We start from the raw sequence: 21,044 nt of genomic DNA, 5'->3' as shown, positions 1-21,044 counted from the left end.
AGTTCCATTAGTGGAATAGTAGGGAAAATGCTGGAGGAACTTTTCTCTAGCTGTTTGATACTGAGATGAGCATATCTATCACTGCACATTGCCAATCAGGTGGTTGAGATAACTGTTCTTCTCAGTGCATAGAAGAAACAGACATTTGCATGGAAATATAATTAGTGATGTAAAAACACTGTGTGGAAGCTAAAGTAGTGCTACTCATCATTATTATTATTAGAATACTACTGTTTTCCAGCTAGAGCTGGGTAGCCTAATAACTAGCAAGCCAATATAAAACTCTTCTAGTTGTGTTGACGTATAAAGGAAAAACAACCCTTTATACAGGTTACACCTAAAAAGCACAACTAAACTCAATCATAGGATTTTTTTTTCTGTTTTGCTTTAGTGTATTTATCAAATAATCAAACTGACAATAGATAAATGAAATAGCTAACATTTATATTTCTTTTATCATCTTTGTGTTTAGATAGTGTTTATATCTAATGATAGTATACAGTGCTGAACACTACATATTTGAAGTAGTATGGATTTGATCTCCACCTGAATAACAAAGACCATTTCCGTTGCCTTGCTCTTCCCCATATTCATTATTATTTGAAGTCTCCAAATGCCGTCCATAGCAGGCACTGATTGGCGACTGTAACCTTGGTGACTGTAGGCTTGGTGTGGATGGTTCTCCTCTGTGTGAGGCATACCCAGTCGGGCTTCCATCTGGGTAAACAGATGTAGAGGAGTGACCCCCATGCCAGCAACCCCTCCGCCCTTGCAAAGAGGAGCTTCTTTCAGGCACACTTGGCAACAGTTCAGCCAGAATTCTTCTCAAAATACTGTCATCAGGTGGCCTAGAGCTTCTGTGGCCTCTCTCTGCTTGAATGTGCTCATAAATGTCTCTCAAGGCTGCATCGAGTGCTTCATAAATGGCCTGTTTGGACTTGGGTCTGCTACCTCGTCCTCCACCACCACCGCTTCTTCTAGAGGTAGGCGGTGAGCCCTTTTTCCTGCGGAAAGGCACTGGGCTGACCAAGAAGGCCAGCTTGGACATTGCTTGCTGAGACTGCGAGCCCTGAATTTGGAAATGGCTGTTGCGGCTCTGCTGTCTCTGGTTCTCTTGTCGTGCTCGCTCTCTCTCATGGCGAAGCATGGTCGTAAAACGAGTGTATGAGGCTGGGCAGCGGCCCTTGCAAGTGCTGATGAGGTGGCGGTGTTGGTAGCCCTGGCTCTGGCCAAGACTTTGGTGACCTTGATGATGGTGGTGATGATGGTGGTGGTGACGAAGGTGGTGGTGGTGGTGGAGGGTGGCCGATCCATACAAGCTTTCAGAGGAAGTTAGGGAACAGTGGTCAAAATCACTCTCACTGCAAAATGAGGAACCCTCCACCTGGATGAAGTCACTGAGGTCAGATGCGATGGCGTCTGGTTCACTATCAGAATAGTCAGGATTTGCTTGTGGGCCTTGAGGAACAGGAGGAGCCGAAAATGTTTGCCCACGTCCGGGCTCGGGTCCAACACGAGGTTGCCCCTCCGGTGGGCTACGAGGTATGTGATCCATGCTATGACGTACAGTCCTGTTGTTGCTATTGGGATCTTCCTCTAGTAATGACTCGATGGAAAAACGGCGTTTTGGAAAACTGGGAGTCACACCACCCCCGCTGCTAGCATGAGATGACGAACCACCCGGTGTTGTTGTGCCCGAAGGCACCTCACCATCACCTAAGTTAGGCATGGATTTAGACTTCTGAATTAGACGCTCGTATTCAGAAATGCGGTTTGGCACCATGTCCCTTGGCACTTCCACACCCCAGGAGGGTGTCCAAGGAGAAAGTCGATGGCGATGCAGATGAGGTTGACGCTCTAGTTCCAGAATGCGAGCACGGACGGAACGGATTACTTCAGATGGGATTAGCTGAGCTCGGTCAATCTGGTGCATTTTACGATAGAGCTGGAGGAAACCTGGAGAATCGTGTGCACGTCGCCGATGGAGAGGGGGCAGTGAATGAGTAGAGGACGATACCGTAGGGATGTTCCCATCACACACCAGCGACCCAGCGCTTTCTGAGCGAGTGGCATTTTGGCCACCAGAACCAGAATGTCCGTCGTTAAGCAAGTCATCGCAACTGCGCGATTTGAGCTTTCCAGAGGAGGGTGGCGCTTCCTCTGAACTGCTCCAGGTTTTATCGTCCTGGCTGTTTGCCTGCCAATTGTTTGTGCAGAAGACAGACTGTTTTGAGGAAGAGCTGCCTTCCTGGCTGGCATCCTCGTGGCAATGATCAGAGTCAGAAAGGAGAGGAGGAAGAGAGGTACTCTCATAAGGACCTGGGGTGCTTATACTGTTTGAAAACATGTTGCATGCGTCCCCACCTTTTAGAAGTCCCATCAGAGTAGCATGGTAAAAGAGAAGAATGAGGAAAGATGGTTAAGCAGGAATAGCCAGAAACAGGGAGAAAGCTCAGGGGAAAACAAAATAAATAAGGAAGAAAAGGTGGAAAATATTTTTCTTATTCAGATTTCCAGCAGATAAACTCACAATAGTACCAGAAAAAAACTCATTGTGAAAACACAAGAAATTGTTTCTGTAATTTGAAATATTAATCATGCGTATGCGAAAGAAAGAAGAAGAAGAAAGACGCCAACAGAGAAAACAAAATTGCTTCAGTGAAAAGAAATACCTTTGGCTCTGGAGGGTGAGGAAGGTGAGGAACGAACAAGAGGTTTCTTTAGGCTGCTGCTGGATCTGTAGGCATCCACTGGTCTAGGGGAAGTTGTAGTTCTGCTCTGGGACTGTGCATTCACTTGTGAACTTGATGGCTCAGACTTCCTTCTTTTCCTGTAGTCGCTGGCAGCACTGCAACACAAACATTGACAGCTACGTTCAAAACACTGCATCTCCAGGAATGCTGAGTGGAAGTGGAGATGAAATTTTCCAACTACAAAGGTCCTGTAGTTGCAGTTTTTCTATCAATACAAGCAGGTACAATCAGGTATAGTCAAAACACAAATAAAAAGACAAGTGAAATTAAATCAAAATATAATATAAATATTAATTGGCAGGATTTGTATGTGTATTATTAACACATAAATACAAAGGTTCAAACTGATTTGCAGATTCCATTTTCTCAATAGCTTCTAAACATATTGTATTACTTGTACTATCCCTTATCCACTTCTGATTGGTTGATCAACACCAGGCGAAACCTCTTTCTCCAGAAGCCAACAGTCTGTGTTTTGACTCAGTTAAAAGAAGCAGAACCAACAAGAAGTCTCGCCAAACCCAGTCCTCTAGAATTGATTGTAATAATAGTTTTGTTTTCATCAAATGTTTTGTTCTGTTTGTCTAATTTTGTATAAATACAGTTGATTTAGCTTTTTTCTTCTCACCACTGATTAATGCTCTGTAATATACATGTGAATCAGTTACATTTATATTATTTATTTCATTATCTTTAATTGAAAAAATCTTAATCTCAGAACTATACAGAATTTCCTTGTTTCTTTAAATTTCAAATTAAGATTGTTCAAAGATAAGTAAAATAAGTCATCCTTTAGAATACATTAAGTATAATAAATCTAGACAGTTTTAAATTTGTTTCCCATACTCATACAACTCATACATTCTTTTACAATATATGATATACTGAAGCTAATAAAAGCTCCAACTTTAGGTAATATCCTTATATATCCTCCACTGGAAACCTGTATGGCATTTTGTAAACTTAGATAGTTTGTTATTGGTGTGAAATTGAACATAGCATAGAATATAGCACAGCAAAAATACCCACTTCAGACAGATTTTGTTTAGCAACTTATGTCAAACTGGCTTAGAAAAGAAAGAAACCCAAGGCTCTTTCTTTCTTTTGTGAGAGAACACACTTAATGTCACTGACATGAATAGACTATTCATTACATCCCTATTCTGCCCTTTCTGTTCAGCCAGCAAAATGCGACTGAATAACCAGGCTAGTGTTGAAAGAAAGCAGGAGGAGGTGGGTGCAGGGTGGTGAAGGAGGGACAGGAGGTGAATAGCAGAATCAATAGGTTTTCAGAGTTAATTTATTCAGTCTCAGTTGAAGCATCCTAAAACATCATTAACTAAATCACATTAAGAATGCTGCTAATCTGAGCAGATGACCATTTAAAAAAAAGACACCACATATCACCAGCAAAGTCAGAGTTTTCACACTGCGCTGAATCACAACAAGGGGGGCTGCTGTTGAGAGGATGGGGGAGGGGGCTATGGGGTGATGCGGAGGAAAAGAAAGAAACAGCGGTTACCTTGCAGATCTCTCTGAAGCCTTGTCAGCCTGGGTTATGTGGAGGGTTGTCTGAAATAGGCGCAGGACAAAAGAGAAAAGTCAGATCTGCACAAACAAAGACTTCAGGCAGGGCAGCTTACAAAGCACAGCCTCCATGCAGCTGAAGCTGTGCCACAGTCAAAACAGTCCCCCAACCAAAGGTGTGGCAGATGCTGGTTCCACATGGCACACCTGGCCAAGAGAAGCCTGACAGGTTCACCAAGTTAAAGATGAATTTCTGATCCCTTTTCTCTACTACTGTGAAGAATGATGGCAAAGGTGATATTGCAAAGGATGTTATGAGCTCAGCTCAGGGCTGTGGGGGGCAAATGATTTACTGCAAAATCTGGTATGGATCAACTGGAATGGACCTTGAAGTATTCTTTAGAATGACACCACTAAAAACACCCATTGTGAGCAACAAAAAAATTTAATATTTACAGTTTGAACAGAAAAACCAGTTTATATATCCCTTCAACCAAAGGCAAGCAAACAGCCTTTTTAGTAGGCCTGTAGAAATAAGAAATACATAAATTAAAATGAGCACAGTAATTTCAGCTTGAATTGTTTAGAATATTTATTTTCCTCTCTCTCTTGCTACAAAAATCTTGATGAGAAAATTCTTCAGTCTGGTGCTTTCTGGTGCAGTCTAGCCCTTTTTTGAATGACTGAATTCATAATTCACTTTACCTGTTGTTTCTGTTGTTTTGTTCATTTTTGTTAGACATTTAAAATGTCTTCTAGTCCCAGTGTGAAAATCCTCATTAGAATTTAAAGTTCATTGATCATTGAGAATATGTCTTGTATTGTTATACCATCACCGTTATATTACTTGATGATGGTCTCAAAAGAACATCATCATTTATCACAATAACTGGTGGGACAATTGATCGTACAACAGATGTTGTTAAAGTGACAGGCCTACATTTCAGGTGACAAAATTTCATTCATTTGACAGAAAATGACTGCCATGATATTATGTGGGAGAAACGCTGTAACTCTCCGATAAATCCAGCAAAGCAGCTGTATTTCTAAAAGTGATCCAGTCACATGCTGTCCTACAAAAATTCTACGTTACAACTGCAAACTTTAATGTATATCTTGTTAAAATGAAAATCTGTTTCCACTTCCATTTTATATTTAACAATACTCCATGTTGCTCTATCAACTGACATCTCAAAACACATTGAAACTGATCTTTGCCTGAATGAATTTTACATCCAAGCACTGACACAATGCATGTAACACAGAAATGGTAAAAAAAAATAATAATAATATATTTATATATATACATATATATATAAAACACCTGTTAGACAAATGATGAATTGGAGATTACCTCAATGCGTTGGCGGGTGGAGATGTCTGGATTATAATCCAGTCGTTTTTTAGGAGGCTTCAGCCCCAAACAGCAGCAGCAGTAAGCAGGTAGGGGAAGACAGCAGGAGGAGGAGTAGGAAGAAGGTGAAGATGAGGTGAAGGAGGAGAAGCGGCGGTGACATCATGGGGAGAAATCAAAAACACAGGAGACATGTGAAGAGGGTAAAACCTGTTAGAGTCTGAGGTACCAGAGACAAGCCAGTTAAAACTGGAGCAAATGAGTTTCTCTCACACAATGAACAACTGGGAGCCAATGTACACACACTAACACACACAGAGTCAAACACTAACATGTCTAGAAGCAGGAAGCCCTATGCGAGTTCTCCCATTGCGCCAGCAACACTTACTGGCACCACTGCTAAAGATGTGTCAAAACCCTAAAATAAATCCATCTTTTACTGCAGTAGCATCACCTAAAACTGAAATACTTAGATTTTCTGAATTAAATTGACTTCAGCAGAGACTGTTATCAGGTGTACAAGCACTAGAAATCTCTTTAAAACATATTTAACTGGTTAGTGCTTACAAAAGAAGAATCACTAATAAAGAACTGTAACATAATTGTAGCAACCCATGCCAACTGGTTATTTAGGAATTATGTCACATAAAAAAAAACATAAATACATAAATATGTCTTCCAGACACTTTAACTGGACCTGTGTGCTTCAGTGCTGCAGGTCTAAGCCTTTCAGGATCTAAAACTGCAGGTAGAATTAGCAGGAAACAACGGAAACATTTAATGAAATGGGTTTTTGTTAAAAAAAACCCTTAGTTACTAATATAACATTTGTCTTTCTTAGAATGATGAAAATAAACTTTCATGTACGTGTTTAACTGTACAGTTTGACATGGATAGAAATACAATTAAGATTGAAATAATGTGTCCCAAGTTATACATTGACAGAAGTGGAGGATCTATGATGCTTTGGACCTACGTCTGATCTAAGCCTCTGGTGATATTGACAGTCTAAATTAACAAGACATTTATAAAACTGACTTTTGTCATAAAAACTAATATTGTGTTAAATGAAAATCTACAACCAACGAGAACATCACCAGACATAGAATCAGCTGACCGTGTCTGAGTTCATACCTGCTTTGACAACTGACTTGGGCTTTATTTAAGGTTATGTTAACTTTTTACTGTATGTCAGCATTCACAAAAGTACCTAACTACAAACAAAATTGAGTATTACAAATATTAAAACAATTTTTTAGGTAGATTAGTACCTTTCCGTATTCTCTCTTTATATGTTTCTGAATCCTAAAATATTAAGCAAACTGCTCTACTGGCAGCAGTTAACAGCAGATGTAGCCATAGATAACATTAAAGTGTCAATTGCATGTAGTACACTACATCCACTACATTCATGTAGTGGAATGAGAGCTTGGATGTTTGGAGATGATGCTACTGGTATAAAATAAATTTATGTTCAGGCTTTTTACACATTTTTACCATAAATGCCAAAAAGTTCTGTATTTGTGCTACTTTTCTGCACCTAACAAAAGCACAAATGTAGGCCTGCCTATCTTTATTTTTCACAAACACACAGAAGTATCACATGCATGCAGAGTGAAGATTATGTGCAGAAAGCAAATAAAAACACAAGCCGCAGTGTTTATCTCAGAAGGCAATGGACTGTGCAATCAAACGTGATTTTAGTGCATCTTAGCAAGCGTCCAGCTGGCACCATCAGTTAGTGACGCATGAGAAATCTTCCATTTTGACGACTTATTAGATCACAAAGAAACTTTGAAAATTACAGCAAGAAATCGCAATACACAGATGAAATTACTGCCTGAACATTAAAAAAACAAAAGACCCTGAAAGTGAACAACTGATGTCATGCACTGAATTCATATCAGATAGAGGCATGTCCTCATCAGATAATAAAAATCAGTGAGCCGACAATAATGTGATCTCAGATAAACAACCGTCATGTAAACACCACCTATGTACAGCAGGGGTCACTAAAGAGGTTAACTCATAGACAACTAGTGCGTTTTCAGCCACTGCTAAATTAAACAAAACTACAAGCAGGTAGGAATAAATACATTCTTGACTAAGCTTAAATAACACTTATGGCAAGAAATACATGCATGTTACCTCACATCAGGTGTTTGTAACAAGGAATGATTTTTCTTTAAGTTAACAAAGTGAATCAAAAGAAGTATTTTCCAAACCTGCTCATAGCCAGAAAAACTAATGAATAATCTACTACATGTATTTCACAGACATATCAATGTCACATTTTTGTGTTTGTGTGTATGTGAAGGGAGGGGTCACTGCACCAAACAAATACCACATGCCCAAACAACTCGCCCCACCCAGGCAGATGGTGGAACCAGAACAACAGTGTCCTGGGAGAGGGAGGAGATGGGGGGTGTACGTCTATCGATAGAGTTGTGGTTGCAGGAGCCATCGAGCTCCAACTTACCGGCCGCCCAAACTCCAGCTCGGAAAAGAACTTATACCAAGGCTCGTTCTCTAAATCTATGTCATCATAGGTCTGAGAGAGCATGACAGGGAGGAGAAATAGAAGAGAGACAGAAGGAAGGAAGCGTGGAGGGGAATCACACATAAAGAGAGACATGGACCCCATGGTTAGGAGTATGCAAACAAAGATGATCACAGGATGAAGATGTGGAATAGAAGTGCTGATGGAGAAAACCATCTCTGGCTTCTTTTTACAAAACTATAGTGAAAGCATGGTTTCAGAGTCCAATTGCTAAGTTTATCCTGTTTAAATCTGAAGTCAACATTTAGAAGACAGTTCTATAGTGCCTTGTAAAAGTATTCCTACCTCTGGTACTGTTCAACATTTGGCACACTCTGACCCCACGCTTCAACTTATTCTCATGATAAACCAGGGATGGTTGCTGTCCTTCATGGTGTATTGTCCTTGCTCTGATATAGTTGAATTAATGGCTGAATTAGCTCCTAAACGATACAAGGTTATTAACCATTCATTTACTCTGTGTTGGGTCAGGGAAAAACCTAAAACATGCAGGACAACAGCTCTGGAGGACTGGAATGGCTCACACAAAGAACAGCTAAAATATAAGTGAAATTAATTCACTTACAGGTCTTACCATAGCTTCTCTTTTGGATTTAGGTGTGGACTTTGACTTAACCACTGTAACACATGGATATCTTAACCATTTCATCACAGTTTTGGCTGTATGTTTGGAGTTGTATTATTGTAAGGTGAAACTCTGGCTTCCCAGTTAAAGTAAAAGTTTCTCCCACAGCATACTGCTCCTACCACCAGAGTAGCTTCATTTACATGTTTTGTGAGCCTCCATCATCAGGCAGTGGCTTACTGAAAACAGGATTTCTCCCCACTTCAATGTTTTTCTCTGCAAAGAAATACACAGATATCTGGACTATTGAATTATAAATAGTTTTGCATCGGCATTTCTTCTTTAAATTTAAATACATTTTTTATGTTCCCATATATCTGGTTGGGAGAAATGTTTTAAACAAATAATAGATAATAAATTATCTATAATGCAAAAGTGGACTCAAATACTGAAAGTAAAAATTTGAAGGGTATTTTTTTTTTTTTTTCAATCACACTGTACAAAAAAAACCTGGCTGTCCAACAGCTCTGTCTGCTCTTTCTAACCTTACTCCCACATAACAACAGGAGTCTAGCTGCCAAATGAAACATGGCCAAGAGATGCTTCATAGCTGCTGTAGTTGGACTTACAGCTCTCTTTCTCAAAACAGTTGTTTTTTGTTCCGAAATATGACTAATCTATTCAAAAAAGCCTTTTGTAGAGAATGCCAGGGCACTCTCACACAACCATTAACAACAAAAATATTAACAAGAACTATTTTGTCTTTGGCCCATTGCCTAGAATTATCTTTCATGTCTGTTTTTCCCTTGTATAATGGAGAGCGGAGGCAGTGAACAGACAGCAGATCCAGTCAGTGTGGGCAGCGTCTGCAGCTTTCGCCTTTTATTGCTGCTATCAGGAGCTGACTCATACATCATTGCCCCAGGAGTGCTTTCTGCAGACATCACATTAAATGTCAGACCCTTTCTAAGATCTCTTTTCTTCTCACTTATTTCTTTGAAAAGGCTCTCTGCATCTATAACATTTCTCATTATGGTGTTCAAACTGTTATAATTATTTTTAACCAAGCTCTATCTACAATTATCTTTTCTGTCTGCCCTGACATTCGCAACAAAACAACTGACAGCATGCTGAGTGTTGCTAGGAGAAAATTGAATAGAAACCTTGAATTAAGTTGCCCATATCCGCTCTTACTGACCAGGAGTAATGCAACACACCTTAAAAAGCTCTAAGTTAAACTCATCTATTTATTACTGTAACTTTATCTTAACGACAAAAAAAAAAAAGTTTTAAGCATTGAAATGAATTTAAAAACATTCAGAGAAGAAAAAAGTTCTAATTAATAATTTGCTTTACAAACATCAGTGGTACCTCTGTTGCATCCCTACTAAATATGTGTTCAGCTAAGACATTTTAAATTCTGAAGAGTGCCTATATACTTTTCTGTTGAAACAATGACTTTCTGTCAAGATCGGAAGGAGTCAAATACAATCCAACAAGTTGTCTGGGAGGCATGCTAGCGAAAAGCTATTTCTGTCCATTCTTCACAAACATATGCATTCAAAGTTTCCTTCAAAGAACAATGACTTTCACTGGAAAAGTGTACTTTGGTAAAGCCTGACAAACATTGAGTGATTTCAAAAATAGATCAGAGCTGGTATGTGCCCAGCTGTGTAAGCGTGTGATGATAAACTCATAACTGAGTGAATCCTGTTACACAATTGACACGACAATAAAATGATTTAAAATAGTCAAAACTAAGGTTAATTAAACTTATGAATAAAGATAAAAATGTTTTAAATCCCTTTGGCTTTGTTTTAATATGTAGACAATACTAAACATAAGCTGCAATGCCTCTTTTGATCCAGAACTGCCTGGTGTGTGGTCACATATCTGCCGCAGATATTTTAGGATGAACTATAGGTAGCTGGGTTTTCTCTTCAGCCTAGTTTTCTTCATATAGTCATGTTTACATCTGCCTTCATGTTGTTTCAAGTAATTAAAATGACCTATTAATCCGGTTAATGTAAAAAATAAAATGCAACAATAGATCTCTGGTTTGGTCCACCTTTCTTTCTCCATCGACACTTTAGCTAAATGAGAAGCTATGATGTTGCTTAATGGCACACAGTGGTAATTCCCACATCCGTTGTGAATTTTTTGGTACAGCTTTAAGTCTGGACACAAACATTCTGCAGTCAAATACAGAAAAACATTATGTAAAATAATACTGTAAAGGTTTAAATTATAGTACTCAGATTAGGCCTGAAGTAATAGATTCAGGTCTCTTAGTATACCATAGTGAAAGGATTGAACCAGAACTCTTTGATAAAAACACATACAATCACACCACTACTTTTTACCTTTGGTAAATTGTGTTTAGAGTAATGTTTTAATTTTACCAACACATTTCTTCTGACTAAAAGTAACATTAACATTTTGTTGCATTCAAAAGTGCTGATAATCTAAAGGTTTGTGCCAAACAACTTGAAATGCATCATCACTGAGGCTTTTGAGAAGATAATAATCCAAAATATATGGCCATGTAAAGACAGAAATGATTCACCAAACAAAATCAACCTTCACCTCAGTCTTCAAACCTGAACCCAAAAGAAACAATGTGGGTAAAGGTGAGAAACAGAGAACAGAAGAGAGTTTGTGAAAATAGGAATGATCAAATATGTTCCTCTGTGAGCTAGAACCTCACATGTCACTGAAACAAAAGAGCTGTGCTATCAACAAAATATACAGTTGAATTAACTGCTGAATTTTTCAATAATTTGGAAAGATTTATTTAAAAAAATATATTATTGCTTAAAGTGAGTTTTATCTCATAAGGTATAATAAATGTGTTTCAATTAAATGGTGAATTTTTTGGTGTCAAATATTTGAATGTTTTCACCAGGGGTGTCAACATGTGTGGAAGGGGAAAATGAAAACGTCTATTAAACCATTGAGAAAGAAATAAACAATTGTTATTGACACGTTTGTTGGAATGTTTGTTGTACAGCATTTGTAGCTTAAGTTAAATGATGATTTGCAGCTAAAGTTGCTAGCTGTGATCAACACAATCTTCTACATACCAAGAACACAGTAGATGTCATATTTCTGTGATGCTGGGAAAAGATATTTTTGAGAAAAATTTGAGACATTAGAAAAATGACTCACTGGTCTTTCATGCTCCAGAATTGATGACTTGCCGGGCTCATACTCAAAAATACTCTTGGGCTCTGCGCGGTACTTTCGTGTGTCCACTTTTCTGTCTGGAGGACCCCATTCATTCCTGGGGCAAAGAAAAGAGAAATGTGTCTCTTAGGAAACAGCCTAAGACTTCAGTAAAAACAAAGGTGAAAAGAAGATGAGCTTGGGGTTGATGCCATAGATCAGAAGTAAAAAAAAGACATTCTCATTTTGGGCCACATCAAGATAATCAATGTTCTTAAAGTGCCAGTCGTTCCAGATTGATAATATTAATGTTAATGTATTGATATTAATGTATTGATAAAACACATTAATAAACTGTTAAAATATTAATAAAAAGTTGAGTATTCATTTGATAAGTATTTCTTAGAATTAAATGATCCTGTCTGAATACCTTTTTACACTGTTCAGTCATTCTAGGTTTTCATGATCGTTTTTGTGATTTTTTGCAATAACCATCAGTGATTTGGTGGAGCTACTTTAAAAATATTTGCTGTGATTAGATTGAAATGAAATAAAACTAGGCTAGTCCATCAAATTATCAAGTAATGCAGGTGTGCATTGATCACACATTATGAAAAAGTTACCACTGCTTCTAGCAAGTTCCTCCACATAGGACCAGGACTCAGATACCAACCATGCACATTGCAGTGCATTTTCAATGCCATGGCAGGAGTTAATGCACTGTATGTTAGTGTCTAGCATGAAGTTATGGAAAAATATTTTACAACAATAAGCTTAAGATTGTGAGTCAGACAATTTCACACTGCTGCAATAAATCCAACCCAGTTCCTCAGTAACACCAGTAAGAGGACATTTCTCTTACATGTCTGTTGAATCTTTGTCCCGGTCGCTGTCTCTGGCCCTAAGCTGCAGGAGGGAGGGCATTGGTGGAGGTGGTGGGGGTACTGGGGAGGGTGAGGGCTCCTGAGGAACCTGCTGCCCACCGTTGTCTGAGGGGCTTTTGGATAGAGGTCTATATGTGTGTGTCCGAGGAGGTGGGTGTGCCATGGTGGTGCTGTAGTCATCAGCTGAGGACAGAATGGAGGAGACAGTGGAGGGAGAGGTAAGGAGGGCAGTAAGGCAGAAAGGAGAAGACATGTAGGTTGGGAAGAAACGATAAAGAGTATGAAACAGTTTTTTGTTCCTTGGAGAACAAGTCTCACCATTGTTTATGAAAGCATATGTTGCATTGTATGTGCCAGAGTAGTCATCATCTGGAGCAGAAAAAGTAAAAAGACAGATTGAGATACATGCAAACACATATTAGAAAGCATAAACTCTTAATAGTAACTAGCAGGCTTCATAATGACAGTAACTCACTGATGTCTAGTATTTGCAGAACAAGAGTGACAACTACTGTACCAATTTAAACATGATTTATACCATAACTGTTCATGGGGAGGATGAACAGACATATTCATCTTTATGAACACGTCTGCCTTCCCCAATCACTCAATATCTTACTGGTTGACACAGGAGTTCCAGTAAAATATGTTTTCTAACTTGGGATTTGCATAAATGTATTATAATGAATGACTGGGTTTTTCTATAATTTTCTGTGAGATGATGCTACTGCAACAGAAAAGTGAATTCATTATTTTCCAGTCTATTAAAATGAACCTTTTCCAGGGGTGGCAGGAACTGTGAAGTGGCAGAGATCTTTCAAGCAGTAGAAGAAATGTATTAAAAAAAACTGCAGAGGATACTTAGAAGTGAATGGCATAGCTTCATTGGAATACAGTGGGAATGGGTGCGTTCTCTATGTGCTGTGATAAAAGAAGCCTGAGCAGTTCAGAACAATTAAGCCTTGTGCTGACTGTGTCTTTCTGTTAGACCCAGAAAATTAGAGCAGATTTCCCAGGACAGCCCAGAGTCTATTAGAGGGCTCTCGCCATCCCATCTCCGTTCAAGAGTTTCCATCTCATATCTAATGAGTTCTGGCTCTGAGAATGTTTAGGTCTTTGGTTTTAACAGGAACTGACAGCCAAAGATGCACAAAGATGCACACACACACGTACACACTTAGAAACTGAATGCACATATGATCGAGTCTTGTTCAAGCAGGCAAATCATCTGATCAAGGCGCATAATGGGGACATCTTTGGACATACCTGCTTTGTGAACTTTGTGAATCTGTTTGAACATAGTTTTGTACCAGTCTTTTGGCCTGTCAACTGTCTGTGGAGAAAAACATCAAGAAACACTTCAAACAATTTGCTATTAAATGAAAAAATAATAATAATCAAACGTCAACAACACACAAAGTTATTCCCGACAGAGTTGAAATGCTTATTATGAGGTCAGTCTGCAGGCTGATTATTTTCAGGCAGTTGAATCCCAGGAAAAAACTTAACGTGATAAATAATTCAAAAAAATTAAATTATGCCAACGTGGGGCTTCTGAAAATGCTGCACTTGCTTGGTGGAATATCTAATGACTATGCTTTAAAAAATAAAGCATTTGAGGACTAAAACTGATATTTTCCACAATTTTAAATAATTTTACTTCTAAGTTAATTTTTTTTTTACTTTTTCCTTGCAGGATAACAACATGGTCATCCCTGCAGTATGATGCAAGGAGAAATGAACATTTCTCTTGTATTATATACACAGATCTGTCAATTATTTCCATAATATCAATGATGTTTGATATTTAAGTACATAAACCCTTATGTTTGTCTTTCTATAAACTGATACTGTGGCATATAAAATGGAAACCCCTCAGGAACCAGAATGTAACCATTATTTTAGAAATGCTCAAATACTATGACATGATAATCAGAACTTTTTCTTTAGTTCAAACTTTTAAGCAATATTAAACAATTTGTTATTATCTGACCAAAAGCATCATAGTGTCAAAACATGGTTTTCAAAGGGTCATTAATCTATAAAAGTTTTAAATGTGTCCAAACCAATATGGAACAATGTAGAAATGTAATTGCCCCTTATTAAATTATCAATTAGCAGTGAAGAAATTACTTAAGTAGACAAAGTCTGACAATATGAAGTGGGCAAAAGATCATAAAAGCAAAAAAAATATTCTCTGATATTAAAAAATGTATAACAGACAATAAACAAACCGACGTCAATCAATTTGGTAAGGGACTCCAGTGAACCACAACACTGGCATTAGTCAAGAACACAAAGAATAGTTTCAAACTTTAAAAGTCTGGTTTGGCCACAAAAATTACTTCAAGACACAAAACAACACAAAACAACATCTATAGGAAAAAACAAAGGCTGATAAATAAAATCAGCAGTTGAAAATCTGATACATTTAACAAAAAGAAAAAAGATAGACAGTTTTTTTATTTCTCAAATATTAAAGTTAGTTATTAAATGATAAGTGAAAGACAATTTCACAGATAAACTGTACAAATAAATACAGATGAGCTATAAACAATGCCTCTTGACACTTGCAAGATGGCCAATAGTTTTCTAGAAATGCAATACATCTGAGTGAGCATGTTTAGTTTTACACAACAGAATAAAACCTCAGAAGCTGTTGATACAAAAGCAAAGAATGGGCTCCTGATGCTGTGCCGGGACTCAGCAGGAGAAATGCTTGTCTTTGTGTAAACACTATAGATCCAACAGTCTCTTCAAACAAGAGCTATCAAATGGCAGAGGGGCTTAATCCTTTCGTTATTCAGTAGCACTGAGCCCTGGTTCTGGATTCTGGAGGCGGCGCATGTAGCATTGGCAAGGATAAGAAACAGACCAATTACGGCTTCATTCTCCACGGTTACCGAACAGAGTGACCACAAAAATGTCTGCTTGCTCACAACAAGGAGCATCTGGTTTTTTTTTTTCTTTTTCTGTCCAACTTCCCTCTGCATCTTATCCTCATCTCTGCTCCAGAGAAGAGTGTCCTCTCCATTCGGAGAGTAAAGAGCAACAGAGTAAGTTCATCTTAATAAGTAGCACACAGAGAAAGAGTAAAAGAGATACTTCAACAAAGATAGTTGGACTCCTTTAATGGACCATTTAATAAGGGGTCAGCAGTTCCAGACAGCTGAGAGTAATCTTCTCTATTTTAGCTGATCACATGAAGACAGCACCAAATGGGTCAGAAGATACTAAGGTTACATCTCTGGACCTGATTAAAATAGTTTTTAGGCTCTTTGGTCATGTGACCTCACCGTGCGAATGGCAATAGGGATGCCAGACTCATCCACAGGTCCAATGCCTTCGTAATGCGGGGCTTTAACGATGGACACCTTCTTTTCTTCTTCTGAGAAGCGAGCGAGGGGCACTGTGCTGCTGATGCTGGTGTGACCTGAAACCACAGACTCCCGGGTGACCGACTCACTGCCCTCTAGTTACAAAAATGGAAAGGAGACAGATACATAAATTAGTCTTTGTTTTAGTGAAGAAAATTCTTGTGTTTTGGTTAGGGGTGCATCAATAGCAGTTTTTTGGCCAATCTTCAAAATGCCAGACCTGCCAATGCCATCTTTTTTGTCTGAAAAGTCGCTGAGTATAGCAAAAAAGTCATTGGATGGGTAACAGTGGGTTGACTATTGTTAACTGCAAATGTGCAGACATGATCTGGTGGGCTGCTCTATCAGTCAAACTTCTCTCACGGGAAAGACCGGTGAATAGGATTAGCTTCATATACAAGTATTGGCCGATCACCGATCTCCCAAAATTGAGGAAATCGGCACCAATAAATTGACTGGCCGATAAATTGGTCTTCTACTACCAAATATATTTACTTTATATGCCCTCATCAGGGACACAATGTGGATATCCTCTAATCAACCCAGGTTCAAACAGAGGCTTACTTTCAATAAATGTGGCTAAAGGTTATACAATGTCTTTACCTGACATAATCAAAACCTGGTTCCTTTTCCTGAGTGATAGATTGTAGCTGCCAGTTTCTCTTTGCTGGCTTAAAAAGGACTCATTAGACTGACGGACCAAAAAAGGGGAGACTTCTCCAAGACATACACATTTTAGATCCAAATGCTTTCAAGAGAAAGATTTAATGGTCAACTCAGACTGAGCTTTCTGGCCTCAATAACAACAGCTGTATTTTAAGGAGTAAATGTTAGGATCTCAAGTCAATCTTATGTTTTAAGTAAACTATCAGCAACACCAGGCAGTAGTAATGGTGGATAGAACAATGGCAGACGATCTCCACATTCATTAATTTCATTTCCAACCACTCAGTAGACAGCAGAATAGATAAAAAAATTGGGGCCAAGAACCCAAACACAGCCCAAAGATGGTATCAGGTCAATATAAAGCTTACGGAATGGGCTTCCTAAAGTCCTAATCAAAAATAAATTCAAGTGATTAATTATTTATTTAGATCCAGATCATTGTTTAGGCCTAATTGCAACTCCACTGATGGAAGTGTTAAGCTGCAGTCACTGATTTAGGCCTGACAGAAGGAATTTAGGTGAATCAATTTACCTTTAAGTAAACTGACTAAACACAAAAAGAAGCTGACCAAAGAACAGTGACTCACCTGAGCTCCTGCTGTGTCTCTGGAGGCCTGTGTGGAGTGATGGAGGAGGAGGAGGGTATGACGGTGGAGACATGGGCCTCTGTGGATAGCTGGTACTTCCATTCATTGCTTGAGAAAGAACTTGACCCTACAAATCACCCACAAGCCAGAAAAAGAAGCAACATATTAAAAACATTCTCAGCAATGTAAAATATTTAATTAAACATGTAAACTCATAGAATAAGAGTATAACACACAAATATAACCTCTACGGGAAAAAAAAACAAAACATGTTACACAGGCACAGTTGGACAAGTAACAACAGAATAAATTAGATCTAAAGTTATTGACACAAATAACTAATTCAGTAACTCTCTATTGTTAGATAGGGAAGTCTGATTTATTGGAAATTTAAGACAGGAAATGAAAAACACCAACAGTCAACAAAGACAACTCATTCATAAACATCTCTATTAAAAATGAGTTGATGAAAGCAGGACAGCAGACATGGCCTGAGGAGAATGGGAGGCTTTGGTTAAAATAAATAAAAGTGTCTTCAAAGAGACATTGAAATAAAATATTTAATCTGGCAAAGATAGAGCAGCTAAAGTAACAGCACTGGGGTTTCAAAGCAACAGAGCCTTGTTCAGTTCTGTCTTCTGTTCATCTGGATCTTTGTGGAAGGGAATCTAAATGTGTTAGCACTGTGTATATCACTTCATTAACCTGATGGATGCTGCAAGTCGGAGACTCAGAATTACAAGTGATGGCACAATGCAACTATCACAGCACACAATAGATGCAAACCTAATAGCTCGGGAAATGTCAGATGAAGAAATGAAGCTAAATTCAAAATGACTGTTGAGTTTCGATAACAGCCTTTTGTTGTAGGACTGTAAAATGAACGGACTGTTTTATGTTACATGCAGAGCTCTGCACATCTATTGACACCTCTAATTAAATTCAAATTAATAAAAATGTATCTGTTTTTGGAAGTAGCTTTATGTCACACTGAAAGACTCCTGCAATAGCAGTACTCCACTGTTGCCTCTGCTTCACTTGATGTTATAGCTTGAGATCCAGAGGCGGTCCGCGTATCGTGTGAAGTGAGACGCCCCCGCACAAGATGCCACCCTTTCAGCATCAGAAACCATCCCTGCTGTGATCGACATAAAATTGAGCTATTTGGGTTCTTTAAATACTACAAATTTTGTGTCCAATTAGTTTGCTTGTATTTTTTTTTTTAATCTTTCCTCATTATGTAGATTTTGGAAGGGATTAAAGTAAGAAAAAACATAGCAGAATATTGCAAATATATGACCAGGCCACTGACACCAATAAATGTAAGAATATTGGCTAGAATGTATTAAAGTGAGTAGAGTTTGTCACTAAGTCCATGCATGTGACATTAAATAAAATAATTATTGAAAACAATCTGCTGGTAACAGCTTAAAATAAAGTGCTTCTATCTGCTTGATTGGAAAGGTCAGTGTAACACATTAAGAACAAGAAAATCTTAAATTAATATTTTGGTTGAGCTTTACAAAACAATATTTTAGGAATCAAACTATAAGGACAGAAAATGACTTCTGCAATTTGAATAATAGTGTGAAAAAATGCTTCAACTTCAGTTCCAGCTACTGTAATGTGATCCTGTAGTGGAATTTTTATGTAAACACAATGCAATACAATGCTCTTTTGTTTGACTTAGTCTTTTGCTAGAATCAAAACATCACATTTCCCCTGACAAACAGTAATTACTAACTAAGGGAAATTGTTTTGCTTGGTAAATTATCACCATGTTGGGCAACTTGCCAGCTGACGTTACCACAGAGATAATTGTCACATGAAAGTCATCTGCTGTGTTTACAAGCTGGGATGAACTCTGGAGAAAACCAGCTGTTAAATACCACTGTGGATCATCTCCTAGGTCATTATGAGGAAGATAATAGTTCATGTCAGTACATATAGTTCAGGCCGCACATAATTCAAGGTTCGTCAAAGATCATCGGGAAACTTGTGTTCCTTACTGATAATTATTTTCATCCTCACTATTGCAGAGTGAGACCATTTTAACTAGTTTGCTATTGGATGATCAATAGAAACATGCAATAAATGACAAATAAAGAATATTATTTCAGTAATCAGGACAGATGGCATGAGGACAAAAATCTCTGCTAAGGTCAGGAAAATGACCCGGCCACCCAGAAAGACAGTCATCACAGCAGATTAATGGATGTATTGAGGTGAGATGTATGCTCTTAAGGTCTCCTTCTTGATGTTTTAGAAGTCACAGGATCTAAAACACAAGTTAGAAATGAACACCTGAAACGTATGCTTTGCTTTTTGCCTCTGTCAGTGGGGGACGGCCACTTGATCCATCATCTAACTTTTTATGAAGCTGCTTGGCACAGGATATTTTGTACTGACTATAGGTCACTTCATACACACGTTTTACTATTTCAGCTTTGAATATTCAGATTAACAACGCTGATGTCCATGTCATATTTATCCGTGTAAAAACATATTTAAATTTTAACCCATTTGGATTTTTTTGCTCATAAAACTGGCTGTGGTAATGCTCTTGTACACTAAATGTGCATGCACGTTTGGTGTGAATACGCTGGGGCAAACAAAATGTAATAGGAAAAATAGAGCTATTTTTATTCTGAAATATGACAAAAGAAAAAGGAAAAGGCTGCTGAAGCTAACATTAACCTAAAGCTGACATGAATACATACACATAAGCATAAAGAAACAACACTGAATTTAATTTTGACATCTGATAAGTGAGGAGCAGTTAATGGTTAGTGGAAGTAAAATAAAAATTAAAAAAGAAATGTAGCAATCACACACATTTTTCAGTTTAGTCATTAAAATGATTAGGTGGGAGAGAAGGGACACTTTTTTAATGTAATGAAATGTTACAGAGTGGCTTGTTCAGATAATTACATTAGTGACAGTAGCTGCTGCAGCAGTAGAGCCCACAGAGGTTGTTAGCACATCATCAGGCCCAGCAGTGGATATGTAGGTGGAGACATGGCTGAGCGTGGGCGAAGGCGTGGGCGAGGCACCAGGTGAGTCCAGGCTACAGATCTGAAGCTCATCAAACAGACCCGCCGTGGATGACGAGTAGTGGCTGAGCGCCGACACTGTCACGGGGGAAGTCGCTGGTGACACACAACTACCAATGCTCATGTTGCTGAAAGCGGCAACGCTCTGCCCACTGATTGCTCCAGTTTTTATGACAGCTCTGCTGGGAACATACGGGGTGGGTGACGATAAGGCCTTGGGCATTAAGCTGGATGGGTAGTCGAGTGATTCGGAGCTCTGGCAGCGACTGGGGGAGTGCCGTGCTGAAGGGTCAGGGGAAGGAGGCCCCTGGTGTTGGAGTAAGAGCAAATTGGTGGGAAAAGGAGGAAAGAAGGCGAGTGCTTAGTTACATCACTTATTAGCCAGCGAGTCAAAAGGCTTAGGGTGGAGTAACAAAACAATTCACGGTTGGCTGATGGTAAATTCAAGCTGCAGCAATGTCTTTCAAAACATAAAAAAGGCTGCAAATTAAAGACGCATCATTAGTATAAGTTTAGTGATGAACAGCAAGTGACTCTTCCTGTCAATGAGATA

At 38.5% G+C, this 21,044-nt stretch overlaps 1 protein-coding gene across 23 annotated transcripts in view; it reads right to left on the bottom strand.

Moving 5' to 3' along the window:
- sorbs2a (sorbin and SH3 domain containing 2a) overlaps positions 1-21,044 on the bottom strand; it is a 66,936-nt gene that overhangs the window by 13,102 nt on the left and 32,790 nt on the right. For 15 of the 23 annotated variants that reach the window (XM_055056573.1, XM_055056578.1, XM_055056588.1 and 12 more), the window contains 12 exons: positions 20,370-20,798; positions 17,439-17,565; positions 16,105-16,280; positions 14,075-14,141; positions 13,127-13,177; positions 12,787-12,991; positions 11,928-12,042; positions 8,114-8,185; positions 5,635-5,691; positions 4,276-4,325; positions 2,673-2,848; positions 547-2,364 (listed from right to left, as the gene is read on the bottom strand). In XM_055056573.1, the coding sequence (XP_054912548.1) occupies positions 547-2,364; positions 2,673-2,848; positions 4,276-4,325; positions 5,635-5,691; positions 8,114-8,185; positions 11,928-12,042; positions 12,787-12,991; positions 13,127-13,177; positions 14,075-14,141; positions 16,105-16,280; positions 17,439-17,565; positions 20,370-20,798 (3,343 nt within the window). The remainder of the gene's footprint in view (positions 1-546; positions 2,365-2,672; positions 2,849-4,275; positions 4,326-5,634; positions 5,692-8,113; positions 8,186-11,927; positions 12,043-12,786; positions 12,992-13,126; positions 13,178-14,074; positions 14,142-16,104; positions 16,281-17,438; positions 17,566-20,369; positions 20,799-21,044) is intronic. The other 8 variants (XM_055056590.1, XM_055056592.1, XM_055056594.1 and 5 more) reach the window with 6 other exon arrangements.

This window comes from Poeciliopsis prolifica, unplaced genomic scaffold, assembly GCF_027474105.1.
Source record: "Poeciliopsis prolifica strain line A6 unplaced genomic scaffold, Auburn_PproV2 SCAFFOLD045, whole genome shotgun sequence".
In the NCBI taxonomy this organism is placed as follows: Eukaryota; Metazoa; Chordata; class Actinopteri; order Cyprinodontiformes; family Poeciliidae; genus Poeciliopsis; species Poeciliopsis prolifica.
Note: the sequence above shows the minus strand (reverse complement) of the source record. Positions and strands in the feature narration are given on the sequence as shown.